This window comes from Thalassophryne amazonica, chromosome 8 (genome assembly GCF_902500255.1).
Source record: "Thalassophryne amazonica chromosome 8, fThaAma1.1, whole genome shotgun sequence".
NCBI lineage: Eukaryota > Metazoa > Chordata > Actinopteri > Batrachoidiformes > Batrachoididae > Thalassophryne > Thalassophryne amazonica.
In genome coordinates this window covers 98,899,195-98,911,854 of record NC_047110.1, presented here as the reverse complement: position 1 = coordinate 98,911,854, position 12,660 = coordinate 98,899,195, and the positions used below count along the sequence as shown (strand labels likewise).

Sequence of the window (12,660 nt, the reverse complement as noted above, 5' to 3'; positions counted from 1 at the left end):
ACTTCATAATGAAGTCACACAGAAGACATATGACGAAGTCGTCCATAGTCAGAAACATCATTACAGATGTGTATATTTACTTGTACATTTATATTGTGGTATGCATCATCCCTCTGATACCTTTCAGTTTATGTCCCACTTTGCTAGTAAGCCTTGTCTTTTCTTTTTGCAGTCCTTTAATTGCTAACAATATTGTTTGTGTCACACCTTTGATTTTTCTCTTTGACTTCATCCTACTTGTTGTTGAAATTAGTGAACCTACTTCAACCTATTTGCAGATGTTTGACCTTTTTGTCTGGACTGTGAATTTTGAGATAAGCTTTCTCCTTGTTTTACTGTTTGTAACGTCCTATTAGCCGGTGAAATGTAGGATCCACAAAAACCCGTCTGCAGTCAGCCTGATAAATCACATGGACATTGCTTTATATTGATCATGTACATCGCTGCACTGCGGAATGACCCTTCAAAACAAAGTGCCTTGAGCCTTGATTGGTTTAATTAATTTGTGAAAGGTGTTACGTCATTGTGTCCTGCTGCTGTTCTGTGAAAGGCCTTGCTGAAGCCCGTCCTGACAGATGGACTCTGTGCATGAAAAAATCAATGTGCAGCGGGCCAGACTGGCTGCTTTTGTCTGTGGAACAAATTTGGAATTATTTATTTCCCATGTTTGCATCTGACTTCATCATGTTGTGCACATTCATCTGTGGAGTTCACATCCAAGAACAGTCAATCAATGATTTTATTCGGTAGATGATCCGGGGAGGGGAAGAGGAAGAATCCTTGACTTACTTATTTAAAGCCAAAGTGTTTGGCTGCACAACAGATTTCAAATGAAAAGATTGTGAAACTGTTGCATGAGCCCTCTGCTGGTAACTATGCAGCCCACTGTTATTTTTTTAAAGTCGGATCACATTGATTTGTTAAAAAAAAAAAAAACACCAGTTTCCAAAATGGATCCACTTTATACTGCTTACTTCTCTCTCTTTCTTTGAAAATCTCATCTTCAGAAGGTCACGTGATGTCACCTGTATTGTTAACTTCCACTTCAAAACAGTAACTTTACTTCAAAATATAAATCAATTAAAAAAAGAAGCAGTCTTTAGTTGATAAATTTGAATAACTCAGCTGATAAACATCTAGACTTTTTTGGATCATGTCAAGTTCGGCTATAGCAAATTTTAAATGATCATTTGATAACTGACTATGGATTTATACAGGTAAAGATTGAATAAACAGTAATCAATAAGTTAAAACTGGACAACTTTATATTTGATGTCATGTAAGTGACTGCAATAATTTGCAACATGCAAAAATAAATAAAAATAAAGAAATCAATGCTGCTACACTCAGTATACCCTATTTATTTGTTTGTTTGTTTGTTTATTTAGTTATTTATGTATTGATTTAGTTGTTTATGTATTTATGTGTGTATGAGTTTGTTTATTTATTTACGTGTTTATTTATTTAGCTATTTATGGCTCAGACATGGAATAAAATAAGCATTCTTCATGATGAATCAAGACCTTCAAAGTGTCACCTTTAGGATCAGCATGTTGTGTTCAAAATGTACAATTCTGTATCATTTATGTTTTGCATTGCATTTGTCAGTTTAAAATGTATGCCTCTTTTATTGGACTGATCCAATTTTCCTTTGCACGCATTTATTTTAATTGTGCTTTTAAGAGATTGTTTTTAATTGTATTGTCATGCACATTATTTTTTTCTAGTGTCATGTGCAATGATAATAATAAATTCTATTCTATTTAATATATCCTGCAAAATCTGGGGCAAGAACAGATAACAAATAAATACTTTTTTGTCTTTTTTGTCAATTTACCCATCTGTTTTCAACTGTACAACTGGTTAAACTATATGTTCTGACTGACAGAAAGAATCTCATTTCCAGATATCAAAAACATCCCTTTCTTAATTTAAAGGAAGACCTGAAACTCTCTCTCTCTCTCTCTCTCTCTCTCTCTCTCTCTCTATATATATATATATATATATATATAGGTCTACATCAATAAATAAATAAAATAAGCAGCTACCTGTCTCACTTTTGAGAAAAAAAAAAGAAATAATATTACTTCAGCTGCTTTATTAAAAGAACCCGCTGAGTGCTCCAGTTTCCTCTGGTTTATTTTGAGTCTGTGTGATGAAGGTGACAGCTCTGAATAACAATATACAGCATCAATTATGTTTGAAGTAACTGTGAAGTGATAAATTATCAAATCTCTGGGCTTCAGCATCAGTGCCTGCTGAGTATTTCTCTCTAAACACCAGTGCGCATGCGCCAAGTGTTAACTCGCCATATGCGTTTCAATCACAACGCGTCAATCACTTGAAAATAATTACATCATTTAAACCCTTTTATAATTAAATACAACGCAGGAAATACATGAGTCCACAAAGTACAGAGTGAACCCGTAGTTGAAATGCTGGTATTAAATATATGTTTTATTTTAAATTGAATTTATTCATGTCAAGCGCATGTTGCGACGCTTTATTTTGAAATCCAAATCGGAAGTAGTTCGTGTGGTTGCGGGTGACTTGGTGCGAAGCGGAGGTCGATCCAGCAGCAGCGCGGAGCATCGCGGTGCTGATCCTCCTCCTTCTTCTCTTCCTCCTCCTCTTCTCTCAGCGGAATGCTGTCACACGTTCGGTGAACGCTGGTCGTGTTTTAGTCGAACTCTCAGCTGGATCCAGAACCTTGCAGCTCGGGCCCAACATGGGTTAGAAGAACCGCACGCGTGGATTGTCCACTTTGCGCACTTGAGCGAGGATGATGGGGGACAGAAGTGGACTTGTTTTCACAAAGACGTGCTCACAAAGACGTGCACAGAGAGGGAACAGACGCCGGGTTCTGCCCGTGTGAGCGGCTTTCCTTGGTTATTTATTTATTTTATTTTTATATTTGTTAGATTTTTATTTTTGCGGTGCGCGACACAGAGATGTTTGCTGAAGTGCTGTGCGGCGCCGTGGCTCTGGTCCTCTACGTCAACACTCTGAGCGCCGATTTCTGCTACGACGACAGGTACTTTGTGATGAATGATGTCCTGCACCGTGCTCACTGTCCACGCTGTGTCCACGCTGTCCACACCCACAGTGGGCAGCGTGCAAGAAACAACAAGCTCCATTCATGCAGCGCTGCGCTCACTGAGCAGAAAAAATAGGCACACCTGTGCAACTCCACACAGTCCTGCAAGAACCAATTCAAACCTGATCTGCAGCTGGTTATATCTCTGTAAATTATCTTTTTTTCAGACTTGATGATCCGATTCATCGATGATGCAAATAACCATTACTCAGCTTTTTTTTCCCTTCTTCTTCCCGAATTATTTCTGCAGCTGTACGTTGACGCAGTTGATGTTTAAATTTACACATCAACCGGATGTGGGAGTAAGTCACCATCAAGTCATTCTTAAGTCACGAATCGACAAGTCTCAAGTCATGATAATGCCCACCAATTGTTTGCAAGCTGACTTGAGACTTGACTTGGGACTTGCTGATTCATGACTTGAGAGTGACTTGACGGTGACTTACTCCCACTTCTGCTCTAAACATACCAAAAAGTGAGGAAAAAAAATTAAACCAAAGTTACACAAATGAAAAAGTAGAAATGTCTGTATAAAAACTGCAATAATACAGTTCACAAACAAGTTGGCACATACAAAAATGATGTACATGTTCCGTGCAGTATGCACATCGGAAATATTTCAGAATTCAACCTGAAACTTCAATGAATTATGCAAGGCAAGGGTTTTTGGAAATGAGTAAAAGCTGTGTTCCAAAGCAGTAGTCAGGGGTGGATCCAGAAATGTTAGGCCGGGGGGGCTTGATTCATCACAGCTGGGCAATCCACTCGTGCAAGGATTTGAGAGTGCAGAAATAGGTCAAACCCTCGTCATTTAGGTCACTGAGGTCATGACCTGGACTTCAGCTGAGGGTGTTTTAAAGTATGTGGTGACCACAGAAATTTTTCCCAACATCAACTGTCAGGAGAGAAAATAGCAATACCATAATTTCTAATAGTATCATTCAGGTCATATTAGTTGATCATACTTCTATGTGCAGATGTTAGAGTGTAAAAATATTTAGTGTGAAACACAGTGACATATGTTCAGCTTTTCTTCAGTAGAAGAAAATGACTAAGAAATTGTGGCAAACATTAGCTTATCAAACTTAAAACTTTCTTTTGTTTTATTTTCTTCTTTAAATTTTTTTTTTTTTTTTTTTTTTTACCTTTTTTGTCTTTTTTTTTCTTTGCATTTTTTTTTTTTTTTTACCCCCACCTGGATCCATCTCCGGCATTTACGTTTCCAAACTTTCTGAGCTATTAAGAAAAATTAAAATCAACATTTCCTAGCTATAAAGGATTTAAAATGAAATAACTTGCAAGGTTGCTAGGCAGTTTTCGAGCTTCTTTCTAACACTTGAAGCATGCAGCGCCCCATGGTGGTCAGTTTCTGTAGTGCAAAAAAAAAAAACTGAGTTTGTTCCATTTTGCATACTACACTGAACATGTCAGGTTTTTGGCTGCTCCCATTTTTACTTGGGGCCACCACAGAGGATCTGGTGTACATCTGCTTTTTTTGTTTTCTTTTGCATAAATTTAACATCTGATGATTTCCTGACATCTGTACCTCCAGATGTGCATGAAGAATGGGATACGAGTGGGCTGTCATACAAAAAACAAAAAAAACAAAACACATATGCAAACAAAGGATTTTTGCTTCCAGTGAACAAGTGTTTGTCTTTCTGGCTCCTCAACATATATTTCAGAGTTTTTAGACGAATTACAAACACTCCTTTGTTTGTCATTACTGATCTGTATGTCTGTGGAATGCCCCCCCACACTCGACCATGTGTGCTGCGAGTGGGATGTGGGACTGTTATTTCTTTCTGAATTAGTGCATCGTTGGTGAATGTTTGGAGGATCCAGTTAGAGAGCTGGCGTGACTCGGAAGCGGCGGTGTGCCCGTGCGTTTGGACGCCTCGGTGCAAAGTGTTGCAATCTGTGGTGTGCAGAGTTGCTCTAAGTTGTACCGAGGAAGTAATTGATCTCTGGAGGGGGAATATTCCTCTCCTGCCGCACAGTAGAAGCACAAACTCATCCAAATATGCAGCCTGCTCAAAGTTTCAGCAAGAAAAGCATTTTATCGTCACAAAAAAAAGTCAAGCATCATTTCAAAGTGTTTGACTGTGATGCAGCATTGCTTTGATTTTAGCTGAGATTTTTTTGATGCTGTCAGTTTGTTGTTCATGCCTGACTGAACACCTTGCTGATTTTGATTATTTTTATACCTGATTAATCGACGATACAATGTTGGAAAACTTGTGGGTTAGGGGAAAAAAGGCAGTTCTGTTTTCCATAGCCTGAGGTGATGTCCTGGAACAGCTTCAGCCAGAGAACAAAACACTATAATCATTTCTGGATGAAACAAAACCATGAATCGATGTCAAATATTGCACAAGTTTAAAATGAATTATCTGTAATTTCTCAAATATGGAAGTTAAATAACAAAAATATCCAATTCGCAGGCAAGAGCTTTTCCTGTTTCATGGAATACTGCTGTTTGCAAATGCCACGTTTCCAAAACTTTCCTGTCTGACAGGATGAACTCAAGAAACAAACCTAATGACATTCCACATGGTTCAGTCAATGAGATTCATGTGGCTAAAAGCTGTTCATCATGGCTAAATAAGTAGAGAAATATTTTGGGTGTCAAAAAGCAACAACAAAAAACAACAAAACATTTTCCCAGCTTATGTGGAAGAAAGCCACCTAATGTGCAAAACATGCTTATGAAGAGAACATCACCCACAAATCTTGGCTTAATTCAAGGTAACTTTATTTTGAAATGCGCTTTAAGAATGTTTGTTGTGGTCAGCAGAGGTGACCAGCGCAGTAACAGCGTACTAGCGGATGTAAAGATTTAACACTACTTGCAGCAGTGTTTATTTAACACTGTGAAATGTATGCTGTGTAGTTCATAATGAGTGATGTACATGCACTAGCATGTACTGGCTGTAGCCTTGAAAAATATGAAATTCATAATTAAATATGGGTGCACATTCATGAACTGTCCAGCAGGTGCCAGTGTTCAGCATGTCTTCTTTTGGATACACCCTCTGGAACAGTGATTGGAGACGTTCCTGAATATTGATCACATGATATGTCACTAATATGCGCAGTAATGATGAAAAGTTATAGCTGCTTTATATTTTATCCCAAGGTCGCGAACGCTGACATGAAGGGGCACGCCAATGGGCGGAGCATGTGATATGTAGTGTTTAACAGGTGGCAGCCAAACTACAAGTGAATTTAACCACAGGTGTTCTGATTTAACGTAATCCTTGCAGCATTCACAAACTGTCCAGCAGGTGGCAGACATCAGACAAAGAATCACCATAAACTAATCTTTCCATCCTCATTATGTGCTCTTTTTAATTTGTAAAGTTAGACGATGATAACATTAATTGTTTTTGAGTTACTGTCAGCACAAGTTGGCTGGATTGGACTAACTCACTCGCTCGCTCACCCGCTTATCTACATTTTTGTTCTCCAAACCTTAAAGGTTACTAGTGCAGGAAATAATCTATAAATATTAATATCTACACTGTAACATCAATATTATTAAAACACACCCAGAGGACATGGGAATGAACAAACGGCACATTTACGCCACACCTGTTGCCGATATCACTTCTTCACAGAAGGCTTCCTGTTCCATACATCTCCCAAAGGCCTTTTTGTTTGCTGAATATCTGAAGCTTGTCTTGTGGTAGAACCTTGTATGTGTGTGCACTTTGCACTCAGGTCAGGTGATGCTGTCACTCCTGTGATGCGAGGTGGTGTTAAACGTACATAAAGCTGTCAGGGAGCGGCAGCAGAGGAGCGGTTCAAGACTCTGCTGCTGCTGTAGCTGCAGGAACATCTGCCACTGAGGTGCCTCCAGCCTGAAACCTCTAATGCAAGACAGAAGGGCTAACTCCGATTATTCCATGAGAAGATGTTATTAGCAAACTGATTTGCTGGGAGGCTTCTTACCAAACACATTCATGCCAGCATTGTCCAAATCTGGATGCAGGCCGTTGCCGTTGGAGATGGCTCTGGTGTGTTCCTCCTCAGAGGTATTTGTCGTTGCAGGCGCTTTGTCATGTGGTGTTATTTGTCTTTACCGCCATGTGTTGGGTTCAGGCGTACAATAAGCAGCCGTCTCCTGGCCCCACGAGCTCCACTGTTGCAGCAGACATAATTTTGTTAAATAAAACAGAGCATGATGCGTTCAGAATAGTCGGGGTTGGATTTTAGTAGCTGGTTTGGGATCCTCCAGGAAGAGTTAGAGGAACTGGCTGAGGATAGGGAAGTGTGGGATGAGCTGCTTGGCCGACTGCCACTGCAGCTCAGACCTGGAAAAATGACAGGAGATGAAATGAATGAATGAATAACCTCAATAGTGTTGTCAACGACCAGCTTTACAAGTAGGATGATTAAGAAATTCTGCAGTCGGCTGCTGATTGTTTGGTACCATTTGAGTAAAACCGTTTCATCCTTCATCGTCAAGGTTTCCAGACAAATGCTTGAGCAGTGACACTTGCATTGCATATTTTTTGTGTTATTGGTCATTTTGTTGCGAAAATGAAGCGTTGTGTTAAATTGCTTGAATAACACAACAGTTTAACTGACAAGAACCCGATATATCGGTTGGCTGATATTGACCGATATCGGCCTTTAACTGACATATCGGTATCTGTGTAATTTTTGGCAGACACGAAAACTTTTATTTTATTAAATACAAAATGCATAAAAACACTTTGTCTGTTGGGAATGGTGTCATTACATAGATTGTCCAGCACATGGCTTTTTGACAACATTTTTTACAGTACTGTCAAGCATGGTTGGGACCCCTGTTGCCCCCTCGTCACATTAGCCCCACATGACCCCGCAGGACGAGATCTTGTGTGGAGCCCCAGATCGAGGGAGATTATCAATGGTCTTGTATCTCTTCCATTTTCTTACAATTGTTCCCACAGTTGATTTATTCACACCAACCTGCTTGCCCATTGTAGATTCACTCTTCCCAGACTGGTGCAGGTCTACAATTGTCTTTCTGGTGTCCTTCAACAGCTCTTTGTTCTTGGCCATGGTTGAGATTTGAGTCTGACTGTTTGTTTGAGGCTGTGGACAGGTGTCTTTTATACAGATATGAGTTCCGACAGATGCCATTAATACAGGTAACAGGTGGAGGACAGAAGAGCTTCTTAAAGAAGTTACAGATCTGTGAGAGCCAGAAATCTTGCTTGTTTGTGTGTGACCAAATACTTGTTTTTCACCATAATTTCCAGATAAATTCTTTAAAAATCATACAATGCGATTTTCTGGATTTTTTTTTTTTTTTAAGAGTCTGTCTCTCACAGTTGAAGTGTACCTACGATAAAAATTACAGACCTCTACATTCTTTGTTGGTGGGAAAACTTGCAAAATCGACAGTGGATCAAATACTTATTTGCCTCACTGTATATCGGGCTTTCCCAGGAAACAAAGCACTGAACAAAGTAAACTGCAATTCTAAAAGATTAAACAGCAATAATAAAAGTACACTACAACAATGCACAAAACTGAGTTATTGATACAGTATATACCTTAATACTTTTTATATATAACAACAATTTACACAATCGAGATGTTTGTTTTTGTTTTATGAATAATTCTTCGAGCGATGGCTGTTTTGGGACCGTTGATGGATCTCTGTGTGAAGACGATTTTTGCTGTCGGCAGTGATCGCGACGTGTTGCTTTAGTGATTTAACGTTAAGATACATGACTGTAACGTGTGCTGAGCCGCCACAAATAAACTCTGTGATTTACAGTCTCCTGATAGTTCGATCTGCATAGCGGTGAAATACGTCCTTCTTGTCTCTGTAAAGGAAGCGGTTGAGGGAAAAAAAGTTAGCATTCTGCTATGTTTTACCAAATGAGAGTTCATTTTTACTTTGAGCAGATTACTTAAATTTTATTAATATTATCCAGAGTCATCAGGAGGCTGCAGTTAAAGGGAATCTTTCAAGCCGTAAAGAAAAGCTTCCTTCCTCCATTTAAAATCACAGCGAGGAATAGTGGCCTGTTCTGTTCTCATCACTAACACGTGCACGGCTTTGACACGTGCACTGGGAAATGGGAATCATGCATCACGTAATTCATTTCTTTGCCACTGTAATCTACAGTTTGGGCTGAGTGAAGCCCACATAAATGTCAGTGGAGAATTACTTCTGCAGTATTCTGTCAGCATTTCAAAATAATTAAATAAAAAAAAAAATGACACTCGCGGTGTAACAAGTAAAACAAGGTGAAAGCAGCGTGTTAAATTTGCATGACATTCATATGCAATGTAAATAACACATATATATAATATTCCTCCTAAACTGTTTTGCCACTGATAAAAGAATGCGAATGTTAAATTGGAGGTCGGCGGTCAACGCTTCTTTCAGTTTTTATCTTTCAAAAGGCTAAAAGTAGGCTGAGCTGAAAACGCGCGCCCCGTGTGCGCTGCATTTATGAGTTAGGGTTCTGATGGATATGATGAACTGCTCTCACCTCTTTTGTCGGCCCTCGTGCCATGTTGGGACGTTTCAGGTGTTTGAGTGTTTGAGGTCACTGTGAAGGACACGGCGATTGTGGGCACGGTCAATGATTTATAAGGCTCAGCTAGAAGGCCGGTCACTCCCACGTGCCCTGAAAACATTAAAAGTCAGGGCGTTAAGAAGATGCAATAGTTTGATGAAAGTTTAATGTAGAAACGGCACATCCCTCTGAACCCTACGTGGTATTTTCTGCCAGTCACATTTTTACCCATTGTGTAGTATATTATCAGTTATCAAGTTGTTTACCAATGAATATGGCTTTTTACACCCTTCAGAAAACCATACACCCTGAGGCCGATAAATGTTGTGTGGTTTTCTGAAGGGTCTAAAAAGCCATATTCATTGGTGAACAACTTGATAACGATTTTATCATATACCTATAAATGATAAATGTTGTATGGTTTTCTGAAGGGTCTAAAAAACCATATTCATTGGTGAACAACTTGATAACGATTTTATCATATACCTATAAATGATAAATGTTGTATGGTTTTCTGAAGGGTCTAAAAAACCATATTCATTGGTGAACAACTTGATAACGATTTTATCATATACCTATAAATGATAAATGTTGTATGGTTTTCTGAAGGGTCTAAAAAGCCATATTCATTGGTGAACAACTTGATAATGATTTTATCATATACCTATAAATGATAAATGTTGTATGGTTTTCTGAAGGGTCTAAAAAGCCATATTCATTGGTGAACAACTTGATAACGATTTTATCATATACCTATAAATGATAAATGTTGTATGGTTTTCTGAAGGGTCTAAAAAGCCATATTCATTGGTGAACAACTTGATAACGATTTTATCATATACCTATAAATGATAAATGTTGTATGGTTTTCTGAAGGGTCTAAAAAACCATATTCATTGGTGAACACAGAGCAGAGTAGCTACCTAAACTCTGTAAGGGAGTTAGAGTATCTTGTCAATAGTTTTACATCCTCATTGAAGACAACTTTGGATGCTGTAGCTCCTCTGAAAAAGAGAGCTTTAAATCAGAAGTGTCTGACTCCGTGGTATAACTCACAAACTCGTAGCTTAAAGCAGATAACCCGTAAGTTGGAGAGGAAATGGCGTCTCACTAATTTAGAAGATCTTCACTTAGCCTGGAAAAAGAGTTTGTTGCTCTATAAGAAAGCCCTTCGTGAAGCTAGGACATCTTTCTACTCATCACTAATTGAAGAAAATAAGAACAACCCCAGGTTTCTTTTCAGCACTGTAGCCAGGCTGACAAAGAGTCAGAGCTCTATTGAGCTGAGTATTCCATTAACTTTAACTAGTAATGACTTCATGACTTTCTTTGCTAACAAAATTTTGACTATTAGAGAAAAAATTACTCATAACCATCCCAAAGATGTATCGTTATCTTTGGCTGCTTTCAGTGATGCCGGTATTTGGTTAGACTCTTTCTCTCCGATTGTTCTGTCTGAGTTATTTTCATTAGTTACTTCATCCAAACCATCAACATGCTTATTAGACCCCATTCCTGCCAGGCTGCTCAAGGAAGTCCTACCATTATTTAATGCTTCAATCTTAAATATGATCAATCTATCTTTGTTAGTTGGTTATGTACCACAGGCCTTTAAGGTGGCAGTAATTAAACCATTACTTAAAAAGCCATCACTTGACCCAGCTATCTTAGCTAATTATAGGCCAATCTCCAACCTTCCTTTTCTCTCAAAGATTCTTGAGAGGGTAGTTGTAAAACAGCTAACTGATCACCTGCAGAGGAATGGTCTATTTGAAGAGTTTCAGTCAGGTTTTAGAATTCATCATAGTACAGAAACAGCATTAGTGAAGGTTACAAATGATCTTCTTATGGCTTCGGACAGTGGACTTATCTCTGTGCTTGTTCTGTTGGACCTCAGTGCTGCTTTTGATACTGTTGACCATAAAATTTTATTACAGAGATTAGAGCATGTCATAGGTATTAAAGGCATTGCGCTGCGGTGGTTTGAATCATATTTGTCTAATAGATTACAGTTTGTTCATGTAAATGGGGAATCTTCTTCACAGACTAAAGTTAATTATGGAGTTCCACAAGGTTCTGTGCTAGGACCAATTTTATTCACTTTATACATGCTTCCCTTGGGCAGTATTATTAGACGGTATTGCTTAAATTTTCATTGTTACGCAGATGATACCCAGCTTTATCTATCCATGAAGCCAGAGGATACGCACCAATTAGCTAAACTGCAGGATTGTCTTACAGACATAAAGACATGGATGACCTCTAATTTCCTGCTTTTAAACTCAGATAAAACTGAAGTTATTGTACTTGGCCCCACAAATCTTAGAAGCATGGTGTCTAACCAGATCGTTACTCTGGATGGCATTTCCCTGATCTCTAGTAATACTGTGAGAAATCTTGGAGTTATTTTTGATCAGGATATGTCATTCAAAGCGCATATTAAACAAATATGTAGGACTGCCTTTTTGCATTTACGCAATATCTCTAAAATCAGAAAGGTCTTGTCTCAGAGTGATGCTGAAAAACTAATTCATGCATTTGTTTCCTCTAGGCTGGACTATTGTAATTCATTATTATCAGGTTGTCCTAAAAGTTCCCTAAAAAGCCTTCAGTTGGTTCAGAATGCTGCAGCTAGAGTACTGACGGGGACTAGCAGGAGAGAGCATATCTCACCCGTGTTGGCCTCCCTTCATTGGCTTCCTGTTAATGCTAGAATAGAATTTAAAATTCTTCTTCTTACTTATAAGGTTTTGAATAATCAGGTCCCATCTTATCTTAGGGACCTCGTAGTACCATATTACCCCATTAGAGCGCTTCGCTCTCAGACTGCAGGCTTACTTGTAGTTCCTAGGGTTTGTAAGAGTAGAATGGGAGGCAGAGCCTTCAGCTTTCAGGCTCCTCTCCTGTGGAACCAGCTCCCAATTCAGATCAGGGAGACAGATACCCTCTCTACTTTTAAGATTAGGCTTAAAACTTTCCTTTTCGCTAAGGCTTATAGTTAGGGCTGGATCGGGTGACCCTGGACCATCCCTTGGT

General features: G+C 38.8%; 1 protein-coding gene across 2 annotated transcripts in view; it reads left to right on the top strand.

Annotated features, from left to right (window-relative positions):
• The first annotated feature begins 2,555 nt into the window (after window positions 1–2,555).
• tmtc2b (transmembrane O-mannosyltransferase targeting cadherins 2b) overlaps window positions 2,556–12,660 on the top strand; it is a 269,291-nt gene continuing 259,186 nt past the window's right edge. For both annotated transcript variants that reach the window (XR_004562321.1, XM_034177070.1), the window contains exon 1: window positions 2,556–3,034. Coding sequence is in view for 1 of the 2 variants with exons in the window: in XM_034177070.1 (XP_034032961.1) it covers window positions 2,952–3,034 (83 nt within the window). In the remaining variant the exon portion in view is untranslated. The remainder of the gene's footprint in view (window positions 3,035–12,660) is intronic.